Source organism: Ascaphus truei, chromosome 10, assembly GCF_040206685.1.
Source record: "Ascaphus truei isolate aAscTru1 chromosome 10, aAscTru1.hap1, whole genome shotgun sequence".
NCBI lineage: Eukaryota > Metazoa > Chordata > Amphibia > Anura > Ascaphidae > Ascaphus > Ascaphus truei.
This window is the reverse complement of record NC_134492.1, coordinates 24,714,519-24,734,230: the sequence shown is the minus strand read 5'-3', so window position 1 is coordinate 24,734,230 and position 19,712 is coordinate 24,714,519. Positions and strand designations below refer to the sequence as shown.

Genomic DNA, 19,712 nt, shown 5'->3' with positions numbered 1-19,712 from the left:
CATGGTGTGTTATTTACCAAAGGTTTATCTTATATACTATATTAGTGAAAGCACTGTATGTTTGCCTGCCTGGATGTCCGGTGTCCCTAGGGGAAATCTCATTGGTCCCTTGGGCCGCCCCCGCACACCTCTCATTGGCCTGAGGCGGAGTGACGGGCCACACACACACACACACACACACACACACACACACACACACACACACACACACACACACACACACACACACACACACACACACACACACACACACACACACACACACACACACCACAGCAGCTCTATACACACACACACACACACACACACACACACACACACACACACACAACACAGCAGCTCTATACACACACACACACACACACACACACACACACACACACACACACACACACACACACACACACACCACAGCAGCTCTATACACACACACACACACACACACACACACACAACACAGCAGCTCTATACACACACACACACACAACACAGCAGCTCTATACACACACACACACACACACACACACACACACACACACACACACACACACACACACACACACACACACACACAACACAGCAGCTCTATACACACACACACACACACACACACAACACAGCAGCTCTATACACACACACACACCCTCTGTCCGCCCCCCTCCCCCCCCCTCACGTGCGCCGTCCTGCACTGGCTCCGGACGGGAAGCGCGGCCCTCCTACCCCAGCCGCTCCCTTACCTCCCCGGCGCTACCACCCGCTCAGGTAAGTCACTGCCTCAGCCTCAGGCCCACTGCGCGTCCCGCCTCAGCCTCAGGCCCACTGCGCATGCCGCCTCAGCCCCACTGCGCGTCCCGCCTCAGCCTCAGGCCCACACACACAGGGCGCTTCCTACCGCCGCTCAGCCAGACGCCACATCGAGCGGGCGCCGGGGGGGGGGAGCGTGAGTCTTAGGCCCACACAGGGCCCTTGCTTCCTACCGCCGCTCAGCCGGACGCCACATCGGGCGGGCGCCGGGGGGGAGCGCGAGTCTTAGGCCCACACAGGGCGCTTCCTGCAGCTGCCTGCACGCCTCACTCAGCAGGACGGCTCATCGGGGGACCAAGCGGGCGCCGGGGGGAGGTTGGTGGGGGGGGGGGGAGCGCGAGTCACAGGGAGCGGGGGGGGGGAGTCATTGGGAACGGGGGGGAGTCACGGGGAACGGGGGGGGCCACCAGCCGAACCAGCAGGGGGATGGACGCACGGAGGAGGGGGGGGAAATGCCCATACATAAATTATGATAATACATATGCCCACTGCTCTCCACCTCCCCCCCACTCCCCTTTCCCCCCCCCACTCCCCTTTCCCCCCCCCACTCCCCTTTCCCCCCCCCCACTCCCCTTTCCCCCCCCCCCGCTCCCCTTTCTCCCCCCCCGCTCCCCTTTCTCCCCCCCCGCTCCCCTTTCTCCCCCCCCGCTCCCCTTTCTCCCTCCCCGCTCCCCTTTCTCCCCCCCCCGCTCCCCTTTCTCCCCCCCCCCGCTCCCCTTTCCCCCCCCCCGCTCCCCTTTCTCCCCCCCCCGCTCCCCTTTCTCCCCCCCCGCTCCCCTTTCTCCCCCCCCGCTCCCCTTTCTCCCCCCCCACTCCCCTTTCTCCCCCCCCTGCTCCCCTTTCTCCCCCCCCCCCGCTCCCCTTTCTCCCCCCCTGCTCCCCTTTCTCCCCCCCGCTCCCCTTTCTCCCCCCCCGCTCCCCTTTCTCCCCCCCCCCCGAAACCTTTACAACAAATACTCACCTATTGTTCCACGAGTTATAAATAATACTACCTATTACGCATTTACATCCCGGGCAACGCCGGGTCTCTCAGCTAGTACCGTATAAAGCACATTGCATCTCTCACAAGTGACTTAGGAAGTATCAGCAGGCTCTAGGGAGAAGTTGGCTTCAGAGGATAGTCTAATAGGATGCATTCATTTGGGTTTTGTTGATGACAATCATATTTCTTCTTTTTTTTTAAAGCGGGAGAAAATTCACTTGGTCAGGGGAGACTGAAACTCATAAATCTATGTGTCCAATAAAAAAAATGAGATTAAAGAAATCACTTAAATTTGAGGCTTCTGTAGAGACAGAAATTTTAGCTAGCTGTGTAATTAGAACGCCATCAAAACAGGCACAGTGATTAACTTGGTCCTTTAAATCTGCAGTGTATTCATAGGAGGGACCCTGGTCAAAGTGTTTTAAAAAAAAGTAGTGGTACAGTACTATGTGTTTCATATCTCTTGTACACCGGGGCAAACCAATATGGACCTCGATTATACAATACCTTATTGTATACAATATTTCTGGTCTATTTACAGAGAGAGAATGTTAAAAAGAAGGAAATGTAAGTGGAACTGTACGATTCTAAATATATAAAGTATTGGTATGAAGGAGTGATACTCGGTACCACCTAGTGCCGCTACACTTGTATCACTGGTCCCAGCTGTGAAAGTGGCGCTCTTACCTGTTCCTCTGGCTCTGTTTGTGTCGCAGGTGTCCCGTTTCCAAAGAACTTCCAGCAGGTTTGCACCAAGATCCTCACCAGGCTGTTTCGGGTGTTTGTCCACGTCTACATCCATCACTTCGATGGCATCATCAGCGTTGGAGCCGAGGCTCACGTCAACACCTGCTACAAGCACTTTTACTACTTCATCACGGAGTTCAGCCTGATCAACCACCGGGAACTGGAGCCACTGGTGAGAGAGGGGGCAGATCACAGGGACTGGGCATCACACTCCTATACTGTGCTGATAACAACCCTTTTCAATTCCAGAGGGTCCAGCAATGAATGGCTTTGCCATGTGTTGCTGAACACTGGCAGTGAAAGGAGTTAAAGGTATACTGTAGGGGATTGTCCACCAAACACTCAACCATTAGACAACCTTCACCATTTTCAGCATAATGTTTCTGTCATTTATGATCTATGTGGAGTAGCAATCCTCCATAAATATTATATATAAGATTGATTTATTTGTATACAACCGCCCTGGTCTCTCCTGCGGGAGTCTCTTGGTTCTGAAGGTTTTTTTAATGTAATTTTTTTCTCCCTTTCTTGGGAGTTTAAACTTAATTAATGGCGAGCCAATTAAAACTGTTGATGACATGCCAGAATCTTGGAACCTAGTTGCAGAAGTGGATACATATCTCCAGATGGGGCTTTGTAACCTACTAATCAGTGTATGTATGTATATCTTTATTTGTATAACGCCATCCATGTACCTAACGCTTTACAGCAGTAATAAATGTAATATAATAATAGGAGACATAATGGGAATAAGCGCTTCAAACATAAGAGTAGACATAAGGAAAAAGCGGCCCTGCCCTGAAGAGCTTACAATCTAAGTGGTAAGTGGAGAGAACTTAGAGACAGTAGGAGGGTGCTCTGGTAAGTGTGCCTGCAAGGGGTATGAGATGTATAGTATCAGCCAACGGAGCTTCCCACATGCTTAGTGAAAGAGGTGTGTTTTAAGGTGGGTCTTAAAGGTGGAGAGAGGGTGGCTAGTATCCCTGGAAAGCTTATCCAGCTTCTAAAGACTACCCAGGTAGCAAGGAAGAAGCATCAACATTTTCACTTTCAACTATTTCATGTATTTATCATAGAGCATGTCATACAGCTGCATACTTCATGTATGTATCCACATGGCTTTCTAGCAGTATGGCATATTACCATGTCACCCCTCTCAATAACAACTGAGGTCATGATGATGATTAATCCTTCCTATCTGCTGCAGTTAAACAAACACTGCACCACCTGTTCAGTTGAACGTTCTTCACAATGTTTTTTGCTAATGTCAGTAGAAATGGTAGGAAACTCGTTTGGACACAAGAACGTATTACTTTAGCTTTCCTGGTAAAAACCTATTTCAAATGAATACATAAACCAGGACTGGGGAGAGTGGAGAGAGTGGAGAGAGGAGGGAGAGGAGAGAGAGAGAGAATAGACAGCTATGTATTTTAAATGTGTTATATGTTTGTGTATAAATATATGTATGTCACTTGCCCAAGGGCGAAATTAAATGTGCCTTGGTCTCAAAGCAGTATCAGCCATGATGTTCTTTCCCTGCCTACAAACTAGGAAAAAATGGCTTTTTTACCATGTCTGTGGAATTCAAAAGCTACATAACACATTGTTGTGTGGGAACAGGTCTAAAACCATAATTCAGGCTTCGAGACATACGTGCATCTCCTGTTTAATACTTCCATATCTGACATACAAATTATACAGACACTTCAAAGCCGGTTTTATAGACAGGAGCATTATTTGCTAATATTGACCTTCACCCAAGATGCTCGTTAATGTTTAAACATGTCCTTCCGAGCTGTTTAGGTGAGCTATTAAAATCAGTGCAAAAGCAGCTCTCACTCTTGACCTCTGTGTAATAGATTTATTTGTGCACTAAAACCCTTCATTTTCCTTGTCTGCGATTTGTAGGTCAGGTGCTAGAAGATAAATTGTTGAGTGCAAAACTTAAAAAATATTATCTTTCAGAAATCGAGAGGCCAGGTCATTGCCTGAAGTTTCAAGTGTCTTCTAAATTGACAGAGAGTTAGTCGCCAGAGGACTTGTAGCCAACAGGCGAGATACCCAGCATTTTGTTTTAGCCTGGGTGGGGGGAGCCGTTGAGAACACAAGGACACATCATGTTACTACATAACGTATCTTCAGAGCGGCAAAAAGAAACCTGGCTGAACTTTGGTATTGGCGATTTACGTTGACGACGTTTTTCCTTTGTATTTGCAGAGAGAAATGACGGAGCGGATCTGCCACTGACGCTGCGGCTGAGATGACCTTGTTGCTCTGTGAATGTACGGGACTGAGCCGGGACTGGGACCTGCAGCCTTAATGTTTCCATTCCAACTAATGTGAATTCCTAAGATTCAAGCTAGAACCTAAACCTTTCTCTACTCCCTGCCTTTGTGGACATCCAGCACCAAAGGGGTTAAGGAGAACCCTATTTAATTTATTTATTTATTCAGTTTAGTAGGCTTCAAACATGGTCTGATTTCAAGTGTAAAGCAGCACGTTGTTAACTTTGTCACTGCCTTAGGCACCCGCAACACATTGCAAATCCCACACTCGCAGCGAAGAGTTAAAACACCTCAGTGTCTTAAAATAACTGTTCTAATTACCTGAAAATGTTGGAGTTGAAAGACTTTGCAGCACAGGGGTAAAGGCTGCCACTCACACTCACCTGCTGCGTGCAGGTTTGCCACTTGACTCCAGAACATGTCCTTCCTGGTGTGTTTTCTGTATTAAGAGGGAAGATAAAGTGACTTCAGAGCTGAAAGCGCGTGCAAAGAATTGCAGAGCAAAGCCGCACAGCACTGAAGAGGTTAATTTGAATGTCAGAAGTGGTTGGATCAAATTGAGTCACGAGTAGCTAGAAATCAATCTATTTAACTGGTTTGGGTTCCTGTGTGTTTGCTTCGTTTTGGTTCTATGGGAAGTACCACAGACTTACAGTATTCAGCAAGCCGACAATGAAAACTCAATCCCAAGGGAAGGTGTCAGAAAGCGGCCCACTAACTGGGTGGGATTTAATTCCTGGCTTTGAGCCAACCCGCCGTGTTCATTTTCTGTTTTTATAATCTGCCAATGATACATATTTTTGTTAATCAGCACTGTATGTTTGTTACATTCAATCTGAAAGTATCATCTTTTCTACATGCACAATGCACAGCTGAAATACAAACACCCTTTGCATAGTTTTCTTACCTCTCCCAATTGATTGGAATAAATAATGACTGAAAACTATTAAGAGGGTTCCCCCAAGTTCATTAACGAAGGAACACGGAGCAAGAGAGAATCTGGTATGTACTGAGCCGAGCAGGCGTTGGCATTAAGATGTCAACAGGAGAATTTGGAAAGTTGGTCCCTTGATGCTCTTAACAAAATCTACATATACAAACCAGAATATGATAATACGGTAAATAAGATTGGGAGGGGTTCTGAAAGCTATGCTGGTTCCAGTTATGTGTACTTGTAGCTGTCATATGTTTTACTGGATCAACAACACACTTTTTCCTATATACAGTATGAACATTTCATGCTGAGAAGGTCTTTCTCTTTTTCAATACCATTTTCAGACGCTTTAATAGTATAGAGTCAACATTTCACTGTGTAACGTTTGGGTCTCCCTGACTTGCGCTGTGAATAATGTTTTCCAGCAGGATAACACTGCTGTTTATAATGTGTTTTGGGAAGTTTAATTTCTCTCTACAAGAGAACAATATTTTTTTGTGCTTCAAGAAACCATTTTCTGAAACTACAACCTTTGGTTAATTTCCCTGTCAAGCTGTAAAAAAAAATGTAATTGCTTTCTTTGCAATTAATTAGTGACAGCAGAGCTGTGTTCTTGCTTATCTTGTGCTTTCTTCTTTAATTATTACAGAAAATATATTTTTTTTGTGGTCTGTGTTTTGTATCCTTATTCAACATTTTATAGGCGTAGAAGCTCAAAGAGGCAAAACTATGAGGGTGTCTCTCAGAGGACATTAAGCACAAAGAAGGTGGGATAATATAGGATACAACTCTATTTGTTTAGTACAAAAAAGCACTATAATATTTTTCTCCATATATAGAGGCAACCCTGGCATCCTCCCAACAAACATCGTGGCAGTATTCCGGGCGCTGGTGCACTCCCGTATTCGGGCAGAGTTCACGTACGCCGAGTCCACTGGGGCGGTTTCAGAGTTTGCCTCCCAGTCGGCGTCAGGTGGGGTGCTCTGCTCGGTATCCTCCCATTCAGATTTTTTTACATTAACTCTCCTATTTTAGTGCACATTATTTTAATTTACTGTTGCACTAGATACCGGTTCATGTTATATTGTTGTTGATCTGGTATTTTTTCACACTCCGTCCTTAGGACCAGTGAGTTACCTTTTGATCTGATTGTCCGGCATCGCCGGCCAATCAGAACTACCAGATTAAATAGTCCTTTCTTCGGATGCACCTCCTCTCATCCTGGTAGAATGTAACATTTCTATTGACAGCCCAATGCCTTCGCTCTCTACACAATAGTACACTTTCATCAGTCCTAGACAAGGCAGCTCCTGCCACCATACAGCCCAGACTTTAAGCCGCCACCTCCATAGCACAGCAACTCAACCGCTACTTCCACAAAATGTTCCCTCACTGCTGAACACCACTTGAGAAAATAAAGCAGATTCCTACTTTCCTCCTACAACACTTCCCTTTCCCTTGCCAAGCAACATACTACTCTTCTCACAAAATAGACACTATCAGACATTACATCTCATTACACCAGGCTGCACATGCACCACCTCCCTCTGCACACCAAAATCCACCCGCAGCTCATTTCCCCTTATGACCATGAAGGAGGTCTCTATGCTCCTCTCACCCTTCAAACTGCCCCCTTGATCCTATTTCCTCATATCTTCTTCGCTACCGCTCTGGCACAATAGGTGCCACCTTAACTCACCTTTTACCTTTCTCTCTCCACTGATGCATTCCTATTTTCCTTTAAATATGCACTGTTCACACCCATTCTAAAGAAACACTCTCTTGACTCGCCCTCTCTCTCTTCTCCCCTTTGCCTCCAAGCTACTTGAGCAGCTTGTATACAACTGCTTTACTCACATTCTCTCCTTCAACTCCCTCAATTCTCTGTAATTTGGCTTCTGCCCTCTACACCTTCGCCACTGTTGATCACCCCTTCTCCTTCACACTCTCCACTCTATTGGACTAAGTGACACAGCCCTCCCCTGGTTCATGTCCTATCTTTCTAATCGCTTGTTCAGTATTCCTTTCTCTGGTGTCTCCCCTCCACTACCACTTTCTGTTGGGCTCCCACAAGGGTTTGCCCTAAGCCCTTTGCTCTTCTCACTCTATACCCTATTCTCTTGGTAAACTAATACAGGTAGTCCTCATTATCCAACGTTTCACTTTACAATGAATGGCATATCCAACGCTTTACAATGCAACACTAAGGGTTGTTTTTCGACGCCGGAATGCGTTATCTAACGCTCACCGCCACTGATTAACATGGGACTCACTTTACAACGCTTTCACTATCCAACGCTACTTGCAGAACGGATTCCGTTGGATAACCGAGGACTGCCTGTACCCTCATTTGGCTTTCAGTATCACACCCAAAGTAAAATATAGCTTTTTCCTTCTCTTATGTCTATTCACCAACTGTGTCTCTGCTATGTATCCCTAGCTATCCCACCACTACCTGAAGATTAATCTGTCCAAAACAGAACTCCTAATCTTTTCCTCCTTTATGGTCAACATACACCCAAACTCTCCCTGACCATTAATAACTCATCAATCATTTCAACACTCCAAGCCTGCTGCTTAGGGAACACCTCTCTCCTCATCTCTCCTTCGTCACATTCAATCCCTCATTAAGACCTACAGTACCAACTCCTCTTAAGAAATATCACTAGAATACACCCTTTCATCATGCAAGACATCACCGTAAACCTTAAATAACTAACTCAGCGTGACCTGCCTTGATTGTTGCAACCTCCTCCAAGTAGGCATTCCCATCATACAACTTTCCCCACTTTAATCCATCCAAAATGCTGCTGCCACTCACTACTCTTTATCTGCTGCTCCACTATGCAAAGCCCTAGACGTGCTTCCCGTATCCTCTAGAATTACATTTCAAATTCTAGCTCTGATATATAAAGCTCTAAATCAGGGGTGACCAACTACAGTCCTCAAGGGCCACCAACAGGCCAGGTATTGGGAATATCCCTGCTTCAGCACAGATGGCTCAATCATTGGCTCAGTCAATCTGACTGAGCCATTGATTGAGCCACCTGTGCTTAAGCAGGGATATTAAAACCTGACCAGTTGGTGGCCCTTGAGGACTTCAGTTGGCCATTCCTGCCCAAAATGCTGCTATTCCCCCTTATGTCTCAGCCCTCATTTCCAAGCACCCACCCAAACGCCCCCTTCCGTTCTGCCCATGACCTACACCTCTCCTCCTCTCTCATAGCCTCCGCTCTATAAGACTGCTCTTGTGCTGCATCTTATCTCTGGAATTCCCTACTCACCAAGAGACTGTCCCCCAGCTTTTAGAATTGTAAAAGCTCCCTCAAAACGCATCTCGTTAAGGAAGCCTATCTGACATCCACACCCCCACACTCCTGAAGCATACTCAGTCTCACAATGAGCAGCTACGTTGTTTCAGTTGTGGCCCCTATTCCCTCTAGATTGTAAGCTCTCACTAGCAGAGCCCCTCAGTACCTTTTGTATTGGTAAGTGTTTATTTGTTCTAATTGTGTATGTCACTCTGTTTATGTGATCACTGATCCCCCATTGTTCCGCGCTGAGGAATATGATAGCGCTTTCTAAATAAACAATAATAATAACCCTGAATCAGGCCTCATGGGCGACATCCTTCTTTCTATTGTGCCAGCTGCTTTGGGTACCGCTCCTTCCCATTATTTTAGACAGCTGTGTGACAACAGCTCTGCAATGTCCTGTCATGCCATCCACAGCTCTTCGGCTGCAAGACCTGGCTTCAATTGTAAAGGTATCAGACTTTCCATGGCAATTAGACCACCATTTAAATAAGCAAAGCAACAGTCCCCACTCCAGACTTCTTGGTTTAAGCGTGAGAGTTTAATGTAGGATCAATGTTTTGGTCCCTCCTTGGACGTTTGTCATCTTGACAAAGGTCCAAGGAGGGACTGAAACGTTGAGGTCCTGAGCACCAGGGGCAGATTGCAGTGAAAATAATGGGAGTGCTCCTTTCAAGCTACCAACTAGACCACCATTGCCAATAAGTGGCTGCATCTAAGGGGAAGCTTCAACAAGGCTGGGTGCCATTTTGGAAAAGGACTCTGGTTTAAAATGTGGTTGCTTTTCAATTTGGTCTGTAAATCCAAGTAGAAAGAGAGACTGGGATCCCAGTATGCAGAAATAGGTCAAGAGAAATAGAAGTTTAATGTCTTTATTTCCCAAATAATGTGTTACGTGCAGATTTTGTGACCATTTAGTGCACATTCATTTTTAAATCGCATCTAGATAGCAAGTATTTATTTTTGTGTTCGGACATGCTGTCTGGCATGTTAGATCCACTTTTTCTGCCAATGCAGGGGTACAAACACCTTTCTGACTTGTCTCGTCTTGGCCAGCTGTGTTCATCCAATCACTTTATACGCCGGGGTTAAATTAAGGGTCATTCATTCTTAACTTAGCGAAGTGTTGTTGCTCCAGGAAAATACTCCTGAACAAACCCATGTATTGTCAAATGCAGACTGTGACCCCCCCCCCCCCAAGGAGTTTTCCTTTCTTTATTGCTGCATTAACTCCATCACCAAAGAAGCATCGTGAATAGATGAGAGACTAAATACAGGCAAATAATAATAATGAGTCAAAAACTATATAGTGACAATTGTTATACAATAACGTGCCAAGAAAATAGTATTCTATCAATTAAACTCTAACACGTGACAGCTGGAGTGTGCTAGTACTGTATGTACAAATAATTAAAGATGGGTGAAATATTTGTGCATGTATACAAACTTGTGAAGCTGGTAAAGAAAAGTTGCAAGGATATAAAATCTTTACCAAAAAACTGCATATGGCAGAAACCACTGCGATCCAAACGTATGTTAAAATATTGCAAAAAAATAAATAAATAGTTGGGGTGAATATTGGTAAATTTCACTAATATCTGCAACAGAAATGGAAAAGTATGCATTTTTTTTTTATCATGCAAATCAACACATAGCCTACCCTTGCTACCCAAAGCCAACCTGATAGAGCTGCGTGGGAGAGGCATTATCTTTCAGCGTAGGGGAAATCCACCTCCGTGGTATTGATTTATTCAAGATGACAGTAAAAGAATCTGGTGACGCTGCTGATTAAGTCATCCCTGGTAGGTTTTCTGTAAACACACTCTAATTATTCTTTTGACATTCCGTTGAACTGCCAGATTTGACAGATGGAGCCTGGATGAGTCAGAGAACGTGCAGTATTTCACCAGAAGGGTTCCACATGCTTTGTATTTTCTTTGTTTATGGATCTTTTGGTCTTTGCAGGCTGACTTATTCGCAACTTTGCTGTCTGTGAAACCCAAATACAATAAATCGTAGTTGTTATTTACACTGGGTGCAATATTGCTTTACATTAACACATTCTGCAGACACCAGGGCCAATTAACCCGTTAACTACGGTGTCAGGGCCAATGAACAAGATGTGGAAGCTCTGGGCTAAAAAGGAAAGTTTTTTACTGCCCGGTTAGATTTTTAAATAGAAAATATTAACAACAAAATGAGTTGCTTTTTCGCAAAAATCGGTTTTATGGGAATTGCACCTTTTTAACCTGTTTGCTTCTATACAGTCCAGTAACACATCAAAAACGGTGCGTTTCCCACTGAGCACTGACATGATCAAAGCTCATTGGCATGATGGAGATTATGTATTGAGATGCCAAAAGATGGCCTTGGTACCCTTCAAATATTTGTTACTAGCTGAAACTACCTGACGCTGCTCTGGAATGCAAAGAAACCAACCTCATCTCTCCCCTCCTCGTGTCACCCCTACCCCCTTCATCACTTTTCTTTAATAGAGAACAAACGAGAGATAAACCCGCTCTACCCACAGTGACCAGGGGTCAAACTGACAGACAGGTGCACTAGGGAAAACACTAGATACACAGAGGGGAGAACAACATTGGAGCATAGACGCTTCCAAAACGGATAAGGCCCTGTTGCGGGCACTCAATGTCTGTGTGTGGGAAAGTTACTTTACATGTAGACAATCACAAGGATAACGAGTAGATATACAGATAAAAATCAGCAGTACTGGTACCTATGTGTGAGGTATAGTGGGTAAATTAAAATCCATTTAATAGGTATGCATTAAAATAATGGGGACCAGACTGTACTGTAGGTGAAATAGTGAGGACAATTAAAAATAATATTAAACCAAGCACAATGTGCTATTATCCTATAGAGGCATATAGTAACCAGCAGCACCTATTCTCTCCTAGACCCTCCACAATCTGCCTTCCGCACTGCTCACTCCACGGAAACAGCCCTCACTAAAATAATTGACGACCTCCATGCTGCCAATGACAGAGGTCATTACACTCTGCTCATATTACTCAACCTCTCTGCAGCATTTGACACCGTGGACCACCCTCTTCTCCTTCACATTCTCCATACTCTTGGTATTCGGAACAAAGCTCTATCCTGGATCTCATCCTACCTCTCCCATCGTACTTTCAGTGTCTCTTCTGCTTACACCTCCTCCTCTATTGATCTCTGTGTGGCTACCCCAGGGCTCTGTACTGGGACTTCTTCTCTTTTCTCTGTACACCCTCTCTCTAGGTGACCTAATAACATCTTTTGGGTTTAAATATCACCTCTATACTGACGACACACAAATGTACTTTTCAACACCCGACCTTACACCTGCTGTACAAACCAAAGTTTCCGAATGTCTCTCTGCTATATCATCCTGGATGGCCCTCCGCTGCCTTAAACTCAACATGGCAAAAACAGAGCTCCTCATACTTCCTCCCAAACCTGACCCTACTACCTCCTTCCACATTACTGTTGGAACTACGATCATTCACCCAGTTGCCCAAGCACACTGCCTAGGGGTAACACTTGACTCCTCTCTCACATTCGCCCCTCACATTCAAAACATATCTAAAACCTGTTGCTTTTTCGTCCGCAATATAACAAAGATACGCCCTTTCCTCTGTTGCTCGGCTGCTAAAACTCTCAGGCCCTCATTCTCTCCCGTCTTGATGACTGTAACCTCCTGCTGTCCGGCCTTCCTGCTTCTCACCTGTCTCCCCTACAATCTATCCTAAACGCTGCTGCCAGAATCACTCTACTCTTTCCTAGATCTGTCTCAGCATCTCCCCTCATGAAATCCCTCTCCTGGCTTCCGATCAAATCCCGCATCTCACACTCCATTCTTGTCCTCACTTTTAAAGCTTTACACTCTTCTGCCCCTCCTTACATCTCAGCCCTAATTTCTTGTTATGCACCATCCAGACTCTTGCGTTCTTCTCAAGGATGTCTTCTTTCTACCCCCTTTGTATCTAAAGCCCTCTCCCGCCTTAAACCTTTTTCACTGACTGCCCCCACACCTCTGGAATGCCCTTCCCCTCAGTACCCGACTAGCACCCTCTCTATCCACCTTTAAGACCCACCTTAAGACACACTTAAAGAAGCGCATGAATAGCACTGGGGATAATACTGGACACATGATACATAAAGGTTGGCACCCTGCAGATGCATTTACCAGAATTCCCTCCTACTGTCTCTGTACGTTCTCTCTACCTAACAATTAGACTGTAAGCTCTATACTATCTGTTATTTATTTGATTACCACTATGTACATTAATGGCGCTATATAAATAAAGACATACAATACAATACAGTGACTGGTGGGTAAATGCCAGATAGGTGCCTCTATGGATTTGTCACGCTAGTATTTATAGCTAGGGGCCTAGTCCGTGACGTCATGATGCTTCCCATGGGTCTTACCCTCTCTGGAAGAAGCCAAAGCAAGGTTAAGAGGTGTCCAAATGCATAACGAACAAACAAAACATTTTCCAAAATATATAGTAGATGTGGTCCCACATGGAACCTAACGTCCCTAGAAGCACCCCCTACGGAGTGTTCAAAAGGATCTAAACCATGACAGTCGTCTTATTTTGATACATAAAGTAATCCTTTAGCGTTTGGTTGTTGTAGGTCTTATAGTTTGGGCATAATGGGACACAGACAAATATTCTGAGTTTTTAACTTAGCCAGATATAACCCTTTCTCTGCCAGTGGTGTGAGCAAAGCATTGTGCAAGCGGGCAGAGTAGGCACAACATTGGTATGACATCCAACATTTTCCTTATTCATTGATTGGCCATATTTTTCTTCAAGAAGAACCGGGACAAATATGTGTTGAGCTGGTAACAGCCACATGTTGGACCAGGGCCTCTATGCTCATGGAAACCCAACCTTTAAAGACAATGGCAACTAAAATGTCGGAAGGTGGGACGATCGCTTCTTTAATGGTTGGATGGCGAGCAGATTTATAAAGGTGTTTTCAGAGACCTTCCCAAGCACTTCTTACATCGTAACAAATAAGACTGTCCTTTGGAATCACACTTTCAAACCATAAACTAAAGTGAGAGGATTTTCCAAAAGCCTTCCCCATTCCAAATATATATATCCACCCCCCCGCCCCCCCCGAAACATAAAAGTGCAGCTAATAAATCCTATGGAGTGAGACATTCCTGGCTGTCAGAGATAGAACTGCACCACAATGGGATTATGCTCGTTAATTTAGTAACACACAGCTTGATTTTCATTAGATTCTTGGCATAAGAAAGACTGGTTACAAACACAATGGCACCCAATGGCGTCATTACTGCAGCACTCGCTGGTTATTAGGGTACCGCTCCACAAGTTTGCAGAGCAATGGGGTTTGTAGCTGATTAAAATATATATATATATTTTTTTAATGGATTACAAAGAATTGTTTAGTGAATATGAACATCCAGTGCATGTAATTCTTAACCCATTTGCTGCCAGAGTCTGCATTCTGACCCCTCTGCTGATGAAGGGGCTTTAATGAATAACAGAAAACACAGGCCACTAACCGGACCTCAATATATTCAACATATTAAAAACCGAGACTGCATAAAATTCAGACAGACATGGAACTATTTCCTCAGTATTTAAACATTTGCTTAGTGCTCCGACATGCCCTTAAATCCAATCACTTCAGGTTTTGGGACCTGGCCAGTTTTATTGGGTGTAATGATGGTACTGGGTGTTAGAGAGTAAAACTACTTTGTATATTACAAACCTAACGTGTAGTCAACTTTAGCAGCAGTCTGTCCCATTCTATTCTCACGGGCATGGGTTACCTGAAGCTGGATATCAAACCCCATTGACTTGTATGGCAGTCAAGACCAGATCAAGGTGTGATACCAAGTATGGGCACTTAGTGAAATGTCCAAATAGTTGCTTGACCCTTGTGGTTGGAGTGTGATGGTATTGAGAACTTAGAAAAACACATTTGAACCAGCACTCACCCACTTCTTCTTTAGTATCAATAGAATGACCATGTCCTTGTGCTCGGGCCCTGTACGCTTGAGGAAGGGAAAAGGAGCCCTGTAACGTTGCTTGACTTTTTCACAATGGCACTATGACTCTAACCAATCCTTTTTTTTCTGCATACAAGAATATTTTTTCATTAAAGCGGACGATTCGGAAAAATGTCTGGAAGGATCCTGTGAACTTTTTTCGATGTATTTCGTGGAGTGCCGGTGCATCTTGGACATTTGCATGGCAGTGCCGAGACTTTTTTTAAATTACAGCTCCATAGTAGCGCTACTTTTTTTTTTACACAGCTCCACCTTTTATTGAACGAATAATTGATTTACTTTAGGTTGTATGTCTCCCTCTCTGCTTTCTAAGCATACATATTACATAGAACGTCCTAAGGCAGGGGTGGGCAACTCCAGTCCTCAAGGGACACCAACAGGTCAGGTCTTCTACTGAGCCACTGATTGAGCCACCTGGGCTGAAGCAGGGATATCCTGAAAACCTTACCTGTTGGTGGACCTTGAGGACTGGAGTTCCCTACCCCTGTTCTAAGGTATGGTTTAAATAGCTTTTCTCCAATGTTGAAGACATTCAGAATTGTTTGATGCCAGGAACAGTACTACAGTACTTATTCAGATCATTGCTTGACCACTTTGTTTAACGGGATTTGATGCTTCTGAAATCAACCGCTGTACTTTTACTTTTCAATAGCACTATGACCACAAGATCACAAAAACCTGAGCCCAGCCACTGATCCAAAAGTGACATCTACTGTGATCAAGGTTATAAAATGTTATACCATCTATCTCTGTGTGTGCTACATGCTCTGACTGAAGACAATACCTTTTATCTGAATCGTCTCAGAAAAACGTGGCTTTAAGTAGCACAAGCAGATGCTTCCCTTTCCTCTCTGACAGCATGTGTCTGGTACATGAGATGTGGGCATGATGATTAGATTAGGCATGAGATTACAGATCATGAATCACACACTGACAGGTAAACACCGCACCCATCCACCGCTCGGATAATTAATGTACTCCACATACAAGTCTTTTTGGGGATGTTTTAATTTTTTGTTTCTCTGGAAGATCTCAGTAGATTTGTATAGATTTTTATAGTTAAAGTTTTGCAAATTAGATTTTCACCTTTTTTTTGTTGGGAACATAAGTCTAGAGAGATGCAATATGTCCAATAGCCGACTTGGGGTACGTTGCAGGGCAATAAGACAAATAATGCACAGCGTCCAGTGACTCAAATGGCTTCTTTCATACACCTTCCTCTGGTCACTCAGTCATGTCAAAACTTCTGTCTGAGATGGGATGGAGGGGGGGATGTTCACTGCTCTATTCAGCTGTCGAGCCGGAGTGGTTTTCTCCTGGGAGTAGTCCTCAGTCGATCACCTGCCCTGACTTGTGCTGTTGTTGCTGGTAACCTCTCTTCCCCCTTTCTCGTGCGACCCAGAAGTGACGTTAGGCTGTGGACAGGGCCGTGAGGAAGGTCTCCCCGTGGGACTGAAACGTTGGCATTTCGTGTAACAGTGTGTTTTGAATACATCACTTTTGGATTACTCCTTGCTGTATGCTGTCTCCTTTATTAGTTTACGGACTGGTAACTATGCTGTTTATCTCTATGGGACTAGAATCTGCCTCATGCTTGGTATCAGTGTGCTGACTGGCTCTGTATATATATATATATATATATATATATATATATATATATATATATGTATACACTGTATATATATATATATATATATATATATAAATAAAAAAAATTTAAGTTATGGTGGGTGAAAAAGGCGACAGAAAACCTCCACCTCCATCGTATATATACAAGGAAACATAGGCAGCTGGCACTCCAATTACAAAAGTTATTTTCCGGTGCTTGTTCCATACACATAAACAAACCAAAATATTTCCCCCATGGAGAAATCAAGAAACAGCACTCAGTTTTTCCATTAAGGCGATGTGCCAAATTCTGCACTACACACTGGTTATGGTAGGAGTGTCCTGTTCTTTCAATGATGCAGCTATACAGCATATGGTGGCCATAAGGATATGGTTGATCAATTTGGCGGATGCCCTTGGGACATCGGGAACTGGTCTGCCCAGTTGGGCCATCCAGGGATCTGGTCTCAGATTGATAATTAATATAAAATTTATGAGCTGGAATACCTGGTTCCAAAGAGGAACCAATACTGGGCAGGACCACCATATGTGTGACATCGAGCCATTCTGGCCACATCCTCTAAAACAAGTTGGAGAGTAGGAGTTATATATAGCATGAAGCCGAACTAGGGTCATATACAGGGTTGCCATTTTCTATTAAAGGCTAACCCAGAGACTTTTTGCAATTAAATTTCATTTTTTTACATTTATTTACTTTATTTATATATTTAGTTCTCTTACCTTCTCCGGCGGCAGCATCTCCTCCTGCAAGGCCCCATCAACATGGCTCCGCGACGTCAAATGGCGCCGCGTTGACATGACAACGGGACATCATGGGACCTCACCATGCGGCATCAAGTTGCCATGACAAAGTAACATCTCATTGTTATTGTAACATGATGCCAAATGTTGCCGTGGCGGGCCGTTGTCATAGCAACACAACACCATTTGACGTCACAGAGCCATGTTGACAGGACCCTGCATGGGGAGATGCCGCTGCAGCCGCAGGAGAAGGGGTAAGAGCCAAGGCCCCGTCAGGAGATTTCACAGGTTAACCCGTAGCCCGGAGATATGTGGCCAAAACCTGTAGTCTCCGGGTAAAACCCGGAGTGGTGGCAACCCTGGTCATATACAATCGGAATAACAATTTAGATGGATTTTCCTTAAAAACAGTGCATATTTGAGCTTCCCATATATTTTCCCAGCTCCTCATCCTCCAGCGACTCTCCCAGCTCATCCTCCAGCGACTCTACCAGCTCCTCATCCTCCAGCGACTCTACCAGCTCATCCTCGAGCGTCTCTCCCAGTCCTCATCCTCCAGTGACTCTCCCAGCTCCTCATCCCATTTCAGCATGTACGGCGCATTTGCTATCTGCCTCAGAGCTGATTAGGATACAATATAGAGGGGATATCAGGCCCTTTTCCAGGTATTGATCGCTAAATAGAGATTCAAAACATGTAGGCGAGGTATCGAAATATTTCTGAAGGTCGTTTTCGCTTCTCTTGTACTTCTGGGAACTGTTTTATTCTAATTCCTGAGACCAGGACCCTAACTCTTGTAATTCCAGCAGTCTTCCAGATCTGAAAAGCGCCCACTGGTCTCTGAATAAATGTTTTTAAATGTATGTATTCCTTAAAGTATGAATAAAAGAAAGGAAAAAAAAACTATGAGTATCTCACTACTACAATAAAAGATAGGTGATATATATCTATATTGATTTTACTGCCACACTTCCCGTGGTCAGTACAGATTATGGTTCTTTTATCACAGGTGCCTCAAACTGAAGGAAACTGAGGGAGTTGTTGAATGTATCTCCCATCTTCATTCATCACACTTGGCAGCTTTCGACCTGTCAACTCTCGCCCTCTATTAAATAGCGATTGTTTGGTCTAGAACCCCCAAACCTTCAGTCCTTGGGAGCAGTGGCAGACATAGATTTCTGCTGCTTGTAGGCTGGGGGGCAGCATCCTCCTCGGCATGACATCACATGATGCCGCGTTGTCATGACAAAAGACGTCACGTGGCATGTGACGCCGCATTGTCATCATGATGCAACGCTACAGGAGAAGGTGGCCTGCTATGGAAAACATAAGACACACATAAAAAAATTGCCGCTTTAGTCTACTCAGTCTAATGGGAAATCCGCCAGTGCTTGGGGGTTGAAATCTGTACAATTCAGAGAAGACAATAGGTTTTATAAAAGCAATTGGGGATCATTTCATATTTCCACAAGCCAAGGGAAACCCCGGCTGAGTCCTTCATACATAACTGCCAACGTGACTAAGATTTGGGAGGAAAACGGGCAACATCTCCTTATCTTCCATAGATGGGCATTTGGTTGTTTTATTTTTTACATAGATAGGAAGCTTGGTGTCTCCAGAGCTGAAGAGCGTTACTTTCCGCTTCCACTTTGGTTCTTAAGATACTTACCAGGGAAGATACCACCTGCAGCATCTCCTCCATGGAAATAGCATAATGCTTAAACCTCCCGCATTACGCGGGCCAATAGAAAGCCGCAATATAATCCATTGTGGGTTCCCATTGCCCCGTGGGGCTTTAAACGATGAAGTAACTGGTGGCACGGGCCCAGCTATTTTGGAAACCAGGGGGTCCCCAGAGATGAACTTAACACAGCTCGGCTGCGGTTAAACCCTGCTTCCTACCTATATGAAAGAAAATAGGACGCCAAGGACAGACTGCTGCTTTAGGAATGAGTAAAATAATACAAGATGTGTCATTTAAAAAAAAAAAAAAAACAAGAGAGACGTATCAAAACAAATGTCTATTTGGGCTTTCTTTATGTTCATACATCTTCCTCAATGTGGTTTAGATCCCAATAGAATACTTGTGTAATTCTGAGGCACCACACTTATCAAAGAATCCTTTGCATTCTGTGTTTTTCTTTCTATGATTAATCTGGTGGAGTCACATTGCATCAGAATTACATCAGCTTTGCTTTTACACACACACACCAACACCAAC

The 19,712-nt window shown here is 44.4% G+C and overlaps 1 protein-coding gene across 3 annotated transcripts in view; it reads left to right on the top strand.

The window, feature by feature from the left end:
• The window catches only part of MOB3C (MOB kinase activator 3C), a 42,939-nt gene extending 30,473 nt beyond the window's left edge, over positions 1–12,466 (top strand). For all 3 annotated transcript variants that reach the window (XM_075616253.1, XM_075616256.1, XM_075616254.1), the window contains exons 3-4: positions 2,503–2,705; positions 4,751–12,466. In XM_075616253.1, the coding sequence (XP_075472368.1) occupies positions 2,503–2,705; positions 4,751–4,780 (233 nt within the window). In that variant the 3' untranslated portion in view covers positions 4,781–12,466. The remainder of the gene's footprint in view (positions 1–2,502; positions 2,706–4,750) is intronic.
• Positions 12,467–19,712: the final 7,246 nt, after the last annotated feature.